Source organism: Leptidea sinapis, chromosome 33, assembly GCF_905404315.1.
Source record: "Leptidea sinapis chromosome 33, ilLepSina1.1, whole genome shotgun sequence".
In the NCBI taxonomy this organism is placed as follows: Eukaryota; Metazoa; Arthropoda; class Insecta; order Lepidoptera; family Pieridae; genus Leptidea; species Leptidea sinapis.
Genome location: NC_066297.1, coordinates 6,608,566 through 6,626,861, shown reverse-complemented (window position 1 = coordinate 6,626,861; position 18,296 = coordinate 6,608,566). Strand labels below are relative to the sequence as shown.

The 18,296-nt window shown below is 39.2% G+C and overlaps 1 protein-coding gene across 2 annotated transcripts in view; it reads left to right on the top strand.

The window, feature by feature from the left end:
- LOC126974800 (SID1 transmembrane family member 1-like) overlaps positions 1-11,372 on the top strand; it is a 32,679-nt gene extending 21,307 nt beyond the window's left edge. For both annotated transcript variants that reach the window (XM_050822479.1, XM_050822480.1), the window contains 7 exons: positions 1,405-1,578; positions 3,599-3,716; positions 4,767-4,889; positions 5,697-5,813; positions 8,521-8,653; positions 9,254-9,458; positions 10,101-11,372. In XM_050822479.1, coding sequence (XP_050678436.1) covers positions 1,405-1,578; positions 3,599-3,716; positions 4,767-4,889; positions 5,697-5,813; positions 8,521-8,653; positions 9,254-9,458; positions 10,101-10,277 — 1,047 coding nt within the window. In that variant the 3' untranslated portion in view covers positions 10,278-11,372. The remainder of the gene's footprint in view (positions 1-1,404; positions 1,579-3,598; positions 3,717-4,766; positions 4,890-5,696; positions 5,814-8,520; positions 8,654-9,253; positions 9,459-10,100) is intronic.
- The last annotated feature ends 6,924 nt before the right edge of the window (positions 11,373-18,296 follow it).

The following is an 18,296-nucleotide window of genomic DNA, read 5'->3' as shown; positions in this document are numbered from 1 at the left end:
TAATTAGTTTTATTTATTTAAAATAAGTTTTATAAAATCATCACCTATTACACCATTTTATCTTGCCAATCTAATTTACCTTCAGTAACAAAATAATTTGTGAATTTAGTTCGAATATTATCTACTTCATGGATTGCTCGTCCACTGTTAGTTGGATTCACATTAGGTAATGGCGCTGGATTGATCATATCATCCTGATTTATACCATCTCTCATCCTTACCAAGTTATGTAAAACACAAATAGCTTTGACGATATCAACAGCAAAATCTATCTTCACGTCTATTGGCCGGTGTAAGATACGCCACTTGTTACACATTATGCCAAATGTACATTCGACATACCTTCGTGCTAAAGAAAGGCGGTAGTTAAATATTTTTTTTTCTTTTGACAATAATTAAAAAAAATTTCTTCATGTAACCTCAACTTAGGGTATAAGGTGACAAACAGGCTTGCAGAAAGTCAGTCACTTAATATTGGATGCACCCAGTATCGCCTTTGTCGTCTTCTGCGACGTCTCAGTCTTCTATATAAAATCCACAAGCAAATTGCCTCCTCCACGTCCATTGTATATCAATGTTAATGCCAGACTGGCGCTCGTATATACCCTGTCATGTGAACTCTCACATCGCGCGTCGGCGCGCGGTGCCGCGCGGCCATATGAACTTAGCTTTATACAAATTTAATTTATACTAAAATGTATGAACGATGCGGGACTCGAAACCGCGACCTCTCGGGCTCCGACCTCGCGGTTTTACCACCTGTCTTTGTATATCACTTTAAAAATAACAGATTGTTTAGTTGAGTGTGATAATAAGTGAGCTTGACTTTTGTATTGGGCTGTCTTAAGCTCAGTATATATTCAGCTGACAAATGCCTATAAAAACGAAATTATGCTAAGTTTACACTCAGCTAAGTCTTACGCGAGTAAAGTCTGATCTCAGCCTACGATCGCAAATCCGTAGTGCGATACGGGACGTAACCCGTAAAAAAAACACCCCTACTTTTATGATGCTATCGAAAGAATGGTCAAAAACTAATAACTCTTCTTAAGTAACATAGTATTTTAAAAGAAAGGAACAACGTAAAATGAATGTTTTCCTACTCGGATTGGTACGAATGGACCGATTAGATGACAGACGGGGCAAGTAATTTTTAGAAAATCTTTGAATGCAGAATTACTAACTTTTAAAAATAACATAAAGTCTTCTTTCGGTAAAATAGCCTATCTTCGATATTTAAGGTACTTTCCCTTCATGTCCCATAACTTTGGGACATCCTGTATAGCTTCCTATCTCATTTTCTCCCACATTAAATCTTATGAATTAATGTGTCTGTCTCTTTTTCCTGACGCTTTTTCGTTTCATCGACTTTCAAAAAATACATGCAGTTTTATTTGTGGATAGATGGTGTTCCAAACCGGGGACCAGGATGTGTGCTACTATAACTTCCTGTGCGCTCAGCCGCTGGGTCCGCTCGCCGACTTCAACCACGTGTACTCCAACATCGGTTACGTCATCTTGGGCTTAGTTTTCATGGTGCAGGCCAAGTGTAGACATCGTAGACACAGTGATCAACACGTGAGTGATATTCTAAATTGTATTTTCAGATTTATTCAGTTGAGTCAAAAGTCACACTTGAATGTTAAAAGTTATAAAGCTAACAGTTTGTTTTATAAAAAAAATGGCTCTGTCGTAAATCCTACTACTCCACATCTGAATGTCTAAGTGATCGGAGAACCTGGGACTAGATTATGATTATTTTATAGCAATAGCAATGACAGTATTTTCTAAAGAGCGCAACAATTAATGCTGGGAGAGTTTCTTCCGTATCTTCTCGGCGGCAACGCTCAGGTCATTCTTCTGAAGAGAGAGTAATGAGACATTGGAGACAACGAATACTGTCAGATCATAATGTAAACAAATTTTTAACCGACTTAAAAAAAGGGGAAGGTTCTCAATTCGACTGTATTTTATTATATTTGTTGCCTCGGAACTTACGATTGGATGAACCGATTTTGATGATTCTTTTTTTTTTATTTGAAAGCTGGTGCTTCCCGTGTGGGTCCAATTTCAATAAGGTCCAGTTCTGATAATTGCATCCAAATAACTAATTTTAAATTTCATATTATTTAGGAGAACTCTAAAAATAAGTTCATTAATAAGCTGTAGAAGAATACGCAACTATTTTTTTACTCTTTAGTGCATATTATATTGTTTTGAAATAGATTGATCACTCATTTTTTAAGTCAGTTCGTTTTTTGTTAAAAAAAAAATAATTTAATAGTGTACCGACGGCTTTTTTTTATTTATTAGGTTTATTTACAATCCCTTACAATATTACACACAAATATAAAAAGTATCACTAAAAACTAGGAATTACATGTAGTGATTACTTACAAATAAACACAGCATGCACAGAAATAATTAATTTTAAGTGTTATATAGAAGTAGCTGACCCGGCAAACGTTGTTTTGCCATATAAAGTATAATTCACGCGATAGTTTTATAAGTAATAAAATATTGCCTATATTATAGCCTGTACATCATTTTGTTCTATTGTCAATAGTTTTTGCAGCGCACGCAAAAATAGGTTTTCGATTTTACACCTTGTGTTACAAAATAGCAATTTTATTACGGATCCCTAATTTTGAAAAAAAAGCCTATAGCCTTCCTCGATAAATGGACTACCCAACACTGAAAGAATCATTCAAATCGGACCAGTAGTACCAGAGATTAGCGCGTTCAAACAAACAAACACTGCAGCTTTATAATATTAGTATAGATAAGTTAAGAATTTAACAGTTTTTTTCCACCTCGATGAGAAGCTTTCTTTTAGTCCTCCAAAAGCTCGATTTTAGTCCCTGGTACGAGGGACAAAAGTGGCCGATTCTCTCCCGGCAAGATGACTTTTGTCCCTCGTACCAGGGACTAAAATCGAGCTTTTCATCCAGGTGGGAAAAAAATCGTATACTTTTCTTCCTAGGTGCGTAATATACTATTTTTTTAATTAATAAATGAGTAGGTTACAGGTTAAGGTTAATGATAAAGCACTTAAGGATTACCAATGTTGGTGCAAATGGTCTTACGGAATTTGGCTAAGGAATCAGCAAATATGTCAATATCAGCTACGCTATAAGAATTTGAAATTTTACATAACTGTGGGTCTGGGGAATTGGTACCTAGGATCGTTCGATGAAGTGGAGTTATTTGATGATAAGATGAGTTTGAAGTGGGCTTACGTGGAATTCTTACTGGTACTCTTAGAGCGCTTTCGCACTACGTCCGATCCGAATCCGATCCGTACCCGTCAAAACACGGTTCGAAGTAGTCGTAGAACTATTTCTATGGTAGTTTACGAACTAGATCCGGCTTCCGCCATCCGCTTTCTTTCCGTCAACTATTAGAAATAGTTCTACGACTACACTGGACCGTTTTTTCACGGATATGGATCGGACGTAGTGCGAAAGCGCCCTTAGCTTAAATTTATTTAGCAATTTGGGGCGGTCGATAAAGCCGTTCTGGAGTCGTTAGTAGTTGGAGGCTTATGACTAGTAATACCTTACTAGAAATATATTTAGATGTTGAATGTCTGTGTCAGGAGTTGGGCATACCGCAGCACGTGGGGTTCTTCTACTCCATGGGTCTTGCGCTCGCCATGGAGGGTTTGCTATCGGCCTGCTATCATCTGTGCCCCAATAAAATGAACTTTCAATTCGGTGAGTAACCAAAAGCATATTAAGTTGTCTCTCCTTAGCAGGCCTGCAGAAGAGTTTAATGCAGATGTGATTCTTTAGGCCTCTTTATATTTTATTCTCCATTATCCCACGGACGAGTAAAAAAGAAGGACTCCGCGCCGTGATATTAGCAAGTGAGGCACCGTTATGCTAGTGTGTGTGCGGTTACGGGGGATACTAGTTACACAATTTTTTCTCACTGTAATAATCATATATGGCCACTTACTTATAAAGTATCGTTTTTACACTTTTTCACAACGCACGACGGGTTTTTAAAATATTTTATTGAGACGCAAACTGATCTGTCACAGACGATGACAATTCTCATAATGGCCGCCTATCGGCCTGTAGTAGTGTAAGTGTGTGCGTGGGGCTATGTATTTACACGTTAATCGGCTTGTTTTGGTGCTACATTACATGTAAGGCGACACGGAGTCCTTATTTTTTTACTAGTCCGTGCTTTAACCATGCTATTTTATATAACATGTTGAAAACTTGTTAAAATATTAATAAAATCCACAAACGTCAGAATCTTTTCTTTGTAAATGTTACACACTCCCTATTATATTATTGATGCGTTTATCTTTTTTTTTGTCAAAAATATAATTTCTACTTTTTATTTATTAAAGTACACCACTTCATATACTATACAATTTTCTACATATTACGTTACAATTTGTTGTTGTAAAATATAGGACAATTACGGTGAACATAAAAATTACAAACTATGCTCTCTAATTGTGTTTGAAAAATAAAACTATGGCGTTAGATAATGTATAGGTACGTCTAGATAGAGTCTCTTGCTGTTAGACACCCGATAAGAACATCCCAAGAATATTACTTTAGTGTGCGTGAATTGCTCAAAATGGAGGTTAGTTCTAAACTCAATTTTTTTTCGACGTTATCTCAGCTGTCATAGTCTATTTAGATTATTTAGAAAAAAAAACGAAAGAAGAAACAAAAGTACAAATTATAAATTTTATGTTTGTAATTGTTGTACTTAAATATACTTCTCATAATAATTGTTCGCAGACTCGTCGTTCATGTACGTGATTGCTGTACTGTTTGTGGTGAAACTTTACCAGTCGCGGCACCCCGACGTGAACGCCAGCGCTCACGCCACCTTTATGCTATTGGCTATGATGATGGCTCTTGGTAAGCCCTGATGATGCCATGAAAGAAAACAAAATATCTTGAACTAATTTACTTAAACTATGCACAGTTGTACAATGGTATTTTTTTTAAAATAGGAGACGAGACGAGCAGGACGTTCAGCTGATGGTAATTGGTACGCCCTGCCCATTAAAATATAGTGCCGCTCAGGATTCTGCATTTCTTGATGTGCAAGGGGGTACATTATGATGAAACATCTTACTTGTGCGGTGTTTCCGGGACGATACGTAATAGGTGCCTTTGAAAAAAGCGCGTACACCTTTCTAATGTACTGATTATAAGGGACGGCAACGCTCCTGTGATTCCTCTGGTGTTCCAGAAGAGTATGGGCAGCGGTGAACACTTAACATCTTGTCACCTGATTGTTTGTCCTTCTCATCCATAAAAAGAAGGATTCACCAGTGGGAGGCTCCTTGGCACAGGTTACCGGCTAAATTATGGGTGCCACAACGGTACCTATTTCTGCCGTGAAGCAGTAATGTGTAAGCTTAATATTAAAATTAAAATTCTTGTGTTTCGGTCTGAAGGGCGCCGTAACTAGTGAAATTACTGGGAAAATGAGACTTAACATTTTGTGTCTCATGGTGACGAGCACAATTGTAGTGCCGCACAGAGCTTTTGAGTGTTGGGCAGGGCGTATCAATTACCATCAGCTGAACGTCCTACTCGCCTCGTCCCTTGTTATCATAAATAAAAACAAAACTATCTATTTCTTTGGTACCGTGAGCAACTAGTGTTTTTGCTAAAGATAATAATTATTTGACTCAATTTAGCGGAATTTTCTTTCAGGTTTCTTCGGTATTATGTATCCTAGTGTATACTTCTGGATTTTGTTCACGGTGCTCCATCTGTCTGTCTGTTTTGTGTTCACCTTTAAGATATATTACGTTGGAAGATTTAAAGTGGGTGAGTTTATGGAGTACAATTTTTCTTATGTTCATTCGTGCCGCACAATTATTCGTTGTAACATCACATTACGGTTCTCCGTATCATTCGATAGCTTGGAAAAAAATGTGTTAGTGGGTCCCCACGGTCAGTCACTACCACAACTCTCATAGCCACTGCCAGAGATCTTCTGCGGTACTCTGGAAGTGATAGACTGAGTTCTGTAGAGCGTTCTTATACTTCACTTACGTAGAACTTTGCTAAGTTCAGGCATTATCTACAAATAAATTTTAATCTTTTATTTAAAAATGGCTCTCTAGTAAATCTTACTATTCCACAGCTGAATATCTAAGTGATCCGATAGCCTGGGAGTTGATTTTGATTATTTTATAGCAATGACAGTACAATATTGTATATATTTCATTAAAAAGAGCGCTAAAAAGGAATGCTGGGAGAGTTTCTTGCGCTGCTTCTCTTTCTCTCAGAGTGCCATTTGTTTCCGAAGCGGTAGTAGTATCTAGTTGTTATTAGAAATAATATCAAAACGAATTCTAAAGGATCAATTTTAAGAAAATACATGCCTTTTATGCCTTTTGTTTAAGTTCTGAAATTATGCTGAGAGTAACCAAGGTAGCTAGCCCAATGGAAAATTCAAGTTCGCATTCATCGCGCAAAATGATCTGTCACACTCAGCAAAGTTTTACGTAAGAAAAGTCTGGGCAAAGTCTAAGTACGCTTTATAAATCTCAACAATAGAGCTCTGTTCTTATATTATTAACAATCAGACGGCTTACTTTATTTTTTTTAATTATTATATTCGCACTTAAGATTATAATAAAATGTGTACACAAAAGACAAAAACATTTTTCACTAATAGAATAAAAAGAATTCAGCGTGAATATGATTAAATATGACGGGCTAACTATGGGCCTGATGAAAAAGGTCATGGTCGCTTAGAGCAATGGAGAGGGATATACTTGGTTATGTCTAGCTTCCCTGCGAGATCGAATCAGAAATGAGGAGATCCGTAGGAGAACTAAAGTCACCAACTAAGCCCATATGGTTGCGGAACTGAAGTGGCAGTGGGCAGGGCACATAGCTCGATGGACAGATGGCCGCTGGGGCAGAAAAGTCCTCGAATGGTGACCACGTACCGGAAGACGTAGTGTTGGTAGGCCTCCCACAAGATGTACCGACGATCTGGTCAAGATTGCCGTAATAAATTGTATGAGTACAGCGCAGGACCCATCGTAATGGAGATATTTGGGGGAGGCCTTTGTCCAGCAGTGGACGTCTTCCGGCTGATGATGACGAATATATATAAAACAGAAAAATTAACAAACAACTAGACGATTTAACTCGATACTTAACAATTTAATTGAACCCTATAAATAGACAATTTACAAGTGTTCACTATTAATGAAAAGGGTAGATATATATATGTATATATATATTGGTTTGGTAATGGTAAAAAGTAAAGTAAGTACTTCATGTACTAAACTAATCTATGACACTTGCTAAATAACTATCATTAATTGTTCAACATGTGAGTACGCGGGTCTCTACTATTAACTGGTTAAAATGGTTACTCGGACCAGTCCTGTAATGGTTATAGACAAATGTTTAATGGTAACTAGGACCGGATCGATCAATACTCGCGTACTGCGTAAGGCAACACATGGTTTCATTACAATAATTAATTTTACAATTAATCTACTAAGCAATATTTGTAATATAATGCTGTTCGATGGGTTTACTTCGAACAATTAATAAAATATGAATCAGCACCTTTTACGACTAATGCCTTGTATTCATAAATATTACTACAAAATATGAGATAATTTAATAATATTTTCCATCATGAACTGCGCACGGACATTATTAATACTTTCGTTTTATGCTTAAAAACGCAGAGAAACGGACAAAAAATAATACGACGATGAGAATCGACACGGAACAATAACTGGTGGGGCGTCCCATTTATTCGTTCTCCATCGGCAATCCCCGATGTCTCTCTCACCTATATTCGTAATAAATATTAGCATGTTTGCATACCTTCAATTATTACTTTATTGCCAAAAACTATCTGTCTACAGCAAATACTACCTCCGAGGCAATGAATGGCGCTAAACTTCATACTGACAACTACTGACAAATACTATCTTGACTCATTTTAACAGCACCCCCTGACAACGAGACCTGGAAAGGTCTTCAAACGTCGGGTTAACTAAAATAATGATAAAAATGTAATTTTTACCCAAAATTCTAAAGTAAAAACAAAGTTACAATAACACGCGTTGCAATCATTTGAGAAGTGTTTAATTTATAAGTGTAACACTGACGTTAATAATAGAAAATATTACTATACTATATAAAATATAGTATAATATTGACACACTTTTACACAAATTATCTTGCCCCAAACTAGGCATAGCCTGTACTTTGGGTACAAGACAACGATATATTTAATACAATATACTTACCTAAACATACATAAATACATATAAACATCCATGACTCGGAAACAAACATGCATATTAATGATATAAATAAAGACTGCACCTACCGGGATTCGAACCCGGGACCTCTAGCTTAGTAGTCAGGGTTACTAACCATTCGGCTATATCATATAAATGTAAATAATCTAAAATAAAGGTTTGTAGTTTTAAATTTTAAAATTAAATAAATGGCTTTTTATTAACGTTATTTATTAGCTTATTTTCTTCAGAGCGTGCCGTAATACCGCAAGCGTGGTCGGCGGTCAGAGTGCACGGATGGCGTGCATTTAAGCCGAACTACACGGCACGAGCAGCACTACTCGGTGTTGCCAACTGCGCGAATATCGCTCTCGCCTCCTACGGGTAAATTATAAAGCATTCAGGTTCCTACAATTTAAGCAATCCTCATGAAATATTTACATTCGTCTAATTATCTTGAAGCCAAAATTTTTAAAGATTTCACTATTGTATGACAATTATTCTTCTTCTTTCTTTCTTCTTTGATTCTTGAAAAACCCGAAAATTCTGAGGGCACTACAATTGCTCACGTCACCTTGAGACATAAGACGTTAAGTCTCATTTGCCCAGTAATTTCACTAGCTCGGCGCCATTCAGACCGAAACACAGTAATGTTTACACATTACTGCTTCACGGCAGAAATAGGCGCCGTAGTGGTACCCATAATCTAGCCGGCTTCCTGCTCAAAGGAGCCTCCCACTGGTGACTCCTCCTCCACTTCTACCACGTGTGAATTTTTTGTTACACATATTGTTTTGTTTTATTTGACAACTTGTTTATAAATTGAAATTTATTTATTTTATCGTCCATTTTCTCAACCATACAAATGGTCTAGTTGACCAGCTAACGTCAGACGAGTGCGCGCGCATCATTAAAATTGACTCTGCAAATTTTTCCCTAACGCAACAAAAGAAGAATAACTTAAAAAAAAATCTTCTAATTTAGTATGTACGAGCACAAGAAGGACTTTGCTCGTCACCTGCTCGCCATCCTCATGGGGAACGCCATTATCTACAATGTGAGCTACGTGGTCATGAAGTTGGTGCATCGAGAGCGAGTGGGGGGCGCTGCCTGGATGTGGGTGGGACTAGCTCACGCCGCCTGGGGGCTTGCTGCGGTGTTGTTCACTACATCGAGGACCAAGTGGTCGGTGAGTGGGGGGCTACCGTTTTCATATGGGCTAAGTTATTATATTGCCCTGTGCTTGCCTGGGGCATAAAAAGATTAGGGAAGTCCCAAGGTAAAGGGTGTCGTAAAAGGCGACTGTTTTTGTAATTTTCACCACCTACAAATGCCTCTTTTAGTTGTAATGTTGGATGCACTTGCATGATATGTCTTTTTTTTCTTTTATTTTTTTTCTCACATTCAAATATTTTATATTCTATATTGTATTTTAATTATTTGTTACTTGTTAGTTGTCTTAATTTTAGATATATGTATACAGATAGAAATTGTATACTTAACTTAGATAATATATATAAAATACATAATTCGCCTAAATAAATCAATTTTCCATAATATCATTTCGGAACAACCTGTAAGAAATCTAGTAGCCGCGCGCTAGGATAGACACTGACACCTACTTCGTGCCGTCTTACCTCGTAAAGGTGATCAAAATTGTTACTCAAATATATAATTTGTTTGAAAAATTCAAAATTTTTACTAAGTTCTCTATATATATTCATTAAGAGTGTGCTTTAGAATAAGGATTTATATTGTATACAACGTTGGCTTCCTATTAAATAAATCAATTATTTTTGACATCGAAGTATGTATAATAAAATTTTTTCAGCAAACTCCTGCGCAATCGCGGCAACACAATGCCGTGTGCGACGCAATGGGCGTGTTTGACACTCACGACCTTTGGCACTTGGCGTCCGCGGCGGCCATGTTTTTTTCGTTTAACGCGCTCTTGATCATCGACGAACCCTTACACAGAACGCCGAGACATCTCATTCCAGTGTTCTAATATTAAGAATTTATCTACGTTCTTTGTGAAATTAGATCTTTATTTTACTGTTATTGTAGAACAATTTATTACCATGTACTGAGTTATATATTGTTTGTAACTTTCATAATATTATCTATTTTGTAAGGCTAAGCGCACACTACGAATTCCTACGCGTATAACGAAATATTATGTGCCGCCTGCGAAATATTGGATGCCTAAAGACCGTATCAGTCGTGCTGGGATTTACAAAAGAATGTGTAGAAATTGTAGTGGAAAATACGTAATATAAGATTTTAAATCGCAAACGAATTATTTTCGCGGTTCGCCGATTTAAGTGTATTTCTGTTGTTCACAGAGTAACGTTAATTTTTCGCAACGTTTTTTTATCGTAGTGTGCGCTTAGCCTAAGAATTATATGAAACTGAATATTTAAAGCATAATGTAATGTCGAAGAGGTGTATTTTTTCTTATTTTTTTTTTGAGGAAAAAGTGACAAGACTATGTTCACATGATTGTAAGATTTACGCCACGCCCATTAAAAAATCTGAGTGGTACCGCAATTGCGCTCGTCACTATAAAATCAAATCAAAATCACTTAGGCCAAGGAAATGAGGCTTATGAATGTCAAGTTGTCTTTTCTTTTTACAATTACCGCTACTTCGGAAAAGGTTGTGCTTTAATGAGAAGAAGTGGCAAGAAAGTCATTGCCACTTTTTTAAATCAACATTTACAGCTTATAAACGTAAAGTGATGCAACAAAAATACTCAAACGTCATACACTCATTGCCTTACACGAGTAAGTCAAAAAAGTAAATGTAAATTCATACAAAAGTTATTGAGTACAGTAGCTGCATCATCCACATACACCATAAATAAATGAGATAATATTTAAAATGCGATTTGGCTTTAACAGGAATCGCGTAACTGTTTAAATATTAATTATAAATGAAATATAATTAACGATCATATTATATTAGATAATAATTGTAAAAATTATAACCATGTCTTTTTAATTACAATGCAAATGCATCATACTCTTACATAGAATTGTTAATAGTTGATAGTGATAATTGTTTATGTGAATAAACTTTTTAATAAAAGTAATGGATGACTCTCGCTCTTTCATTTAGAATCTTGATCATATACACTTTGTTAAAAAACCTTGTACGATAATTGACAAGGATATGAAGTTGAGTGCGGCAACACCACTACAAATAAAATAAAAATGAAAGCCCTTTGTTTAAATGCTACAATAAAAAGAACATTTCATATGAAATGAGCCTCTAACTTATTTATTCTATTACTACTCCTACTACTCGTTTTTGCCGCCACCGCCCGCACCCGTGGGGTGCAAATAGATATGTGGTTGGGGAAAAATTTAAATGGCTGCAGGCAGTGGTGTCCAAATTTTATAAGCAATACATGTACAATCCTTTCTTTTATGTGCTTATTTCCTGAAAATCAATATTTATTTGTTGTCATTACTTGATTCTATTCGATAATTATTGCAAGTGAACATTGCAATGGCTGACTCCAGCTCGAATGTGACCAAAAGTTACGTAACCTTACCAATAAAAATATCTTTAAGAAGTTGATATAATTCATCTCTATTGATATTAAGGTAATTGTCAAAATTGTAATAACTATGCTTACGATGCGTCTCTATAGGTACTTGAAAATTTTCTTTTGTTTAACTTGTATGGGACTCATTGTCGATATTAATTTTACTTATATCTTGTATATCATTTGTTCAAGACTGTACGTTCCCTGAAAAAAAAAAAGAAAAAAGGAAAAGTCATGGTAGCCGTTTAGTGATCATTTCATGGGGATATTTTTTTAGCGATTAACTTTATTTATTCCTTTTGGTAGAATTTGTACCTACACTTATGAAAGTCAGTTTTGATGCCATCGGTTCATGAGACTACCAGCCCGGCTAAGATGCGCACCACGAGTAAATTATCTCTACGCATTTTCTCGACTTATCTCGACATGTCTACTGAAGCTAACATGGTTGCATAATTATTTCGTCTCTTTACGTCAAAAGTAGAGATAAAAGTAATTTTGACATATCTGTGGTATTTTTCTCTACGAACCCTAACATGACGGCGTTATTTTCTCATATTTTATCGAATTTTGACAATTAAAGTAGAGTGATTTCTCGTCCTACAATCTTGTGGAGGATGCCGGATAGATTATGGGCACCCCAATAGCGCCTATTTCTGCCGTGAAGCAGTAATGTGTAAGCGTTATTGTGTTTTGAGGTGAAGGGCGCCGTAGCTAGTGAAATTACTGGGCAAATAAGACTTAACATCTTATGTCTCAAGGTGATAAGCGCAATTGTAGTGCCGTTCAGAATTTTTGGGGATTTTCAAGAATCCTGAGCTTGATCCGAATTGAAACGCGGCACTGCATTGTAATCGGCAGGGCGTTTCCATAACCATCAGCTGAAAATCCTGCTCGTCTCCTTCCATATTTTCATAAAATATCCTGAATTTTATAATACGCTTTCTTCATTAAAATTTTGCTTAATATGAAACTTGAATAAATTAACTAACGGAGTTTGAGTTACATGATGTGGGAGTTTATTATATTTGTATATAATAAACTCCCACGTCGTGTCATCCCCATGTATGGGTGACCAGTTTTATAAAGTCGGAAAGTTGGAACACCAAGTCTCTTTCTACCACTTGTGTTATATTGTGGTAATCACTAATGCACCTCCATTTTTTATGCAATACCTATAATGTTGTAATATACAGGGTTATTGGTATTAATACATTATGAAAAATTGAACATTTGAGTGATCAGGTTTTTAGCATTTTTAAAAAAAAGTCAAAATTTGAACTTCAAAAATTGTTATATAAAAAGTGTCAATTTAAATCTAATTTCTTCTTCTGATATATGAAAATAATTAAACACTGGTTATTTATCAGTACTAAAAATTACAATTATCTTCTTCTTCTTCATACGGCCGCTTTCCGCAACTCGACGTCATATGTGCCTATTTTGCGTGCGAGGGTGGTAGAGGCTACTCCAACCAGCCGAGCTCCTCCAAGAAGTCACCCAACTTCTTAACGTCTCGGGAGACTTCCCGAAGAGCGCCTGGTGACCCCAGGTGCTTCGCCCTGTATTTTGCCACCTCACTGCATTCCAGCAGAACGTGAGCGGCTGTTTCCTCTGTCCCCAGGCAACCTCTGCATAGAGGGCTGTCCGTGACACCTATATTAAAGAGATGCCTGTTAAAATTGCCGTGACCTGTGGCCGCACACAGTATTAATCTTAGTCGACACCGATTAAGTTGTAAGATTTCCCTGGTAAAACGCAAGTCGGCTCAAGGTAAAGCTGCTTTGGCTTGCCTGCACTCCTCAAGGCTATCCCAGTATTGTTGATGTAGTGCTTTTATCTTTTGATTTAAGTGGTTCCTGAACCAACTATGTGGCAGAGGCAGGAAAGACTCTGGTCCAACCGGCTGGGTCTCAGAAACCCTTCGAGCTAGTTGGTCTGAAGCCTCGTTGCCCCTGACCCCACTGTGACCTTTGATCCACTGAAGTGTTAGGTTGTTGTTTTTACCAGCCACCTTATTTAATGCTGAGTGGCATTCAAGTAATAGGCTGGAATTGATTATCTTACCTTGAAGGGATTGTAATACCGATTTGCTATCAGAGAGTATTCTAATGGAGTGATCTTGAACTTCTCTGACCAAGATAGCATTGGCAGCCAGCAAAATCCCCATGCATTCAGCCTGGTATACAGTGTTACTTTTACCGAAGGGCTCGGATATGCTGATATTTAGATCTTCCGAGAAGACTCCCGTACCTGTGCCTGAATACGTCTTCGAACCATCTGTGTAGAGGTCGAGCTCATGATGTGTAAGGACACTGTTGTTCCTTTCCTCGAGCTCTATTCTGTATTTTTATCAAAAATGAAAGAGTACTACCTGTGTTTTCTGTGGGCTTACAGAGAGCTCATGGTCTTTACACCATTCTTCGACGAGTCGAAGAGCTGCTTGTAACCTATCACATACCATGCTGGCATTATTGCCTGTGTTTAATATGGTGATGTCATCGGCATACCTACTGAGTAAAAGTATTGGTTGTTCAGTTTGGAGATCACGTCGTTCACTACGAAGTTCCACGGAAGCGGAGAGAGAACACCTCCCTGCGGACAGCCGCGGGCTACAAGGGCGCCTTTCGTGTCTTCCCCTGTTACCCTTATAATTCTATTGCTTAACATATTAATAATCCAGTCAATGAGCAGGGTCTGTACTCCGTGTCTGCGAAGTGCTATGTTGATACTGGTGAAGTTGGACTTGTCCAAGGCTCCCTCTATATCTATGAAGCAACCTAGACAGACTAATTTATTTTGTAACGCATATTGTTCAATTTTTCCTACTACCTGGTGAAGAGCGGATTCCGTTGATCTGCCTTGGCAGTAGGCATGCTGATGCCTGTGTATGGGTGTGTTACGTAGCGCATTATCTCTCAGGTGTCTGACGCATATTCTCTCTAAAGTCTTGAGGAGAAAAGACGACAGACTGATGGGTCTAAACGATTTAGGATTAGTGTAATTACTCTTACCTTGCTTGGGTATGAAGATGACCCTAACTTCCCGCCAGGCAAGGGGAGTGTATTTAAAGGCCAGACAGGCCTGATAGATATGTCAGTATGTACATAAACTTATCTCCTCCCCACTGTAGCAGTGCAGGAAAGACGCGATCTGTGCCTGCTGACTTGAAAGGCTGGAAGCTGTTCACCGCCCATTTCACCTTGTTGTAGGTGACGATCTCATAGGCGGTTTGCCAGCAGTTTTCTGTAACCAAGCTGTTAGGTATCGTCCTAGTTGGTTCTTGTATTATTTTACAGTCTGGAAAGTGTGTTTCTAGCAGTACCGTGTTAGTCTCCTCCTGGCTCAGGGTCATTGTGCCATCGGCTTTCCTCAGATTTCCGACAACGCAAAGACCCTGTTTGGCCAGTACCTTCCTAATGCGGTTTGCTTGTGGAGTGAATTAATGTCTTCACAGAATTTTCTCCATGAGTGAGACTTCGTTTGGTTCGTTTAGTTTTGTTCTCCTTGTAGGCATCCCAGTCTACATCAGCGCCTGTATTCATTGCTCTATTGAAGGCTTTCCTTACTTTTGTTCGTAGCTTTTTAAAGTTCTGTGCCCCACCAGCCCTTGGATATGACCCCAGTAACCGGTGTTACTAGAGGACAGGCTTTACGGAAGCAGTTTATTAAGGTGCTGTTTAAGTTACTTACCTGTTGATCAATTGTTTCTATGCTGTCTAACCTAGTGGTAGGCGGCTGTTTTCCCAGCTCTAGTTCTACTAGAGATCTATAGAGCCTCTGGGCAGTCTTCCTCGGGTACCTAAGGTTGTTCGGGGTTACTGGTAATCTTTAAATCGTATCGAATCCACCTGTGATCAGAGCATAATGCCTATGATGAGACATGCCAACCCGCTACAAGATCAGCAGCTCTGGGGGTTGCCAGTGTCAACTCAATTATTGTTTTGCACCGCCTACCCACAAATGTGGGCTCGTTACCTTTGTTTGATATATCTAAATGAGTAGTAAATAGGTATTCAACTAGATCATTACCTCTATTGTTGCTTGCTTCCATTCCCCATAGCGGATGATGGGCATTGGAGTCCGTTGACACAATCAATCCATTATGTTCGCAGCATCTGACGACTGTGTTGAGTCCTTCAGGTGGTACCGCATCCGCCTCATGCATGTAGGCTGATGCAATAACGATGTTGAGGTTGTTTATGTCTTGGTAAGAATTCAGCCTTATGGCACATAGATCTCTGGAACAGAAATCCACAAGAGGCTGTATATTTATATTACCTTTAACGTAAATGCAGGGTCTCACCTCTTCGAAATTGTTTTGGAAGAGCTTACCACCAATATTGCAGAGTCCGCATACGTTGCCGCTCCTAATCCACGGCTCTTGGATCAGTGCAATGGCTGGTGTAGTGGATGCAGCCTCCAACCATCTTCGAAGTTGAGCCGTCGCAGTAATGCTATGATGGAGGTTGCATTGTAAAATCAATATTTGCTTATTGGGGGAATAGGGCTCCATTGGGATCCACTCTTGGGCTCGCCTCGAGGAGACAGGGTCTCGTCGAGCCTAGCCCTCTTTGTTTTGCCTTTGTCCTGTACACTTTCCTTCTCGGACTGGCCAGTCGCCTTGGTTTCCAGCACAGTCTTACGGAAAATTGCTTTTGTTGTGGACGGTCCTGGCGTATCGGTCCGTCTGTCGGTTTGTGTTTTGGGGAGACAGGTGAGTGATTGAGTTTGAGACTCACGTTTTGCTCGCCTCTTCTCCTTCTTTTTGAGTAACTTTTTGTGTTTTCGCGAGAGCCCGGGTTCACTATTCGCCAAGCCACTAGGCCGCTGAGCCACTTTGGGAGTGGTTTTAGCAGCCCTGTTTTTGGCGCGTTCACCTGGGCCCATTTGAGCTTGAAGTTACTTATGTTGTGTGTTTGGGAGGGTTCCAGAGACCCTGTTTGCGCCACCTCCATAGCGGAAGTAGCAGCTATTGCTTTAGATGTTGAAGGGATGGCCAGTGCGGCTTTCCCTTCAGGTTTTCCCTCGGGTTGCCCCTCGGGTGTGTTTTTTGTTTTTGAGACCTTTAAATTATCCATGTTAAAGTATGAAAATTTATCCTTCGTGGTTTCCCACCCTCCCCGGAGCCCGCAATAGGGAGTGCCTATTCGGTACACTAAGACTACCACAAAGGATGTCGGTACAGCGAGTTGGTGGTTTAGGTGCGACATCAGGAGCTTGGAAGAGCGTGGCTCGGAGCATAGGTTCCCAAAACACCCCCAGTTTGTCCACGCAATCCTTACCTCCTCAGCATGACTGCCACCAGTCCCGCCGCCCCTCGCCAGGTATCTGCAGAAGGCAGGCTACCGAAGACCATTTCCCCACGCTGGCTAGGCGGGGGGCTGCCGTTTCGCATGGAAGTCCAGACCAAAGAGGGCGTGTTGCTCATCTACAGCTCAATCCTACAGGATTCCTTCGTCCCAGCTTACGGCGATCGACTGCGTAGGAAAAAACGCAGGTAGGTCGTTGATAGTCTCCCAGCCCCAACCTACAAAAACTGGGGGAGCCGCTGGCCTTGAGCTCGGCCGAGGAGGGATGGGAAAAATGATTGGAAACTGGAATTGTTGTGGTGAGAAGGGTCAAGTGCGTCTACTCAGTTTTTGTTATATCTGTTTCATAGGGAACCAGATCAATAACAGGCGGCAACCACGGGAAGGGAACTAAGTAGACTTGCCATGGTATCTTTGCAACTTGTACTCCACCCATGACCATTTGCCAGATTACTCCTTGGGATAGCGGAGCAAAATAGATGAGAGACATTGTAACACGTCTTGGTGTGCGTGATGTCAAAACAATGCCTCTTCTCCGCCCCGTTTTTTTGATTATTTATTAAATGCGTGAAAAACAAAAAAAAAAACAATGAAACTTGGCTTGCAGATTATTTTAACAACATGATCGTTTTCTTAGCTCTCCTAAAATGCATAACAAATCGGAACTTATTTATAGAAACTGGAAAAAATTATGATCATAATGGAAACAGGCGGTTGTTTTTTTTTTCTATGGAATAGGAGGACAAACGAGCGTCCGGGTCACCTGGTGTTAAGTGATTACCGCCGCCCACACTCTCATGCAACACCAGAGGACTCACAAGAGCGTTGCCGGCCTGTAAGGAAGGTGTACGCGCTTTTCTTGAAGGTACCCATGTCGTATCATCCCGGAAACACCGCACAAGGAAGCTCATTCCACAGCTTCGTAGTACGAGGAAGAAAGTTCTTTGAAAACCGCAATGTGGAGGACCGCCACACATCCAGATGGTGGGGATGATATCGTAACTTGTGGCGTGTCGTGCGAAGGTGAAATTCGGCGGCAGGAATCAGGTTGAACAGCTCTTCGGAACACTCCTCGTGATAAATGCGGTAGAAGACACACAATGAAGCGACGTCTCTACGCAACGCCAAGTGATCCAGCCGTTCACAGAGCGCTAGGTCCCCG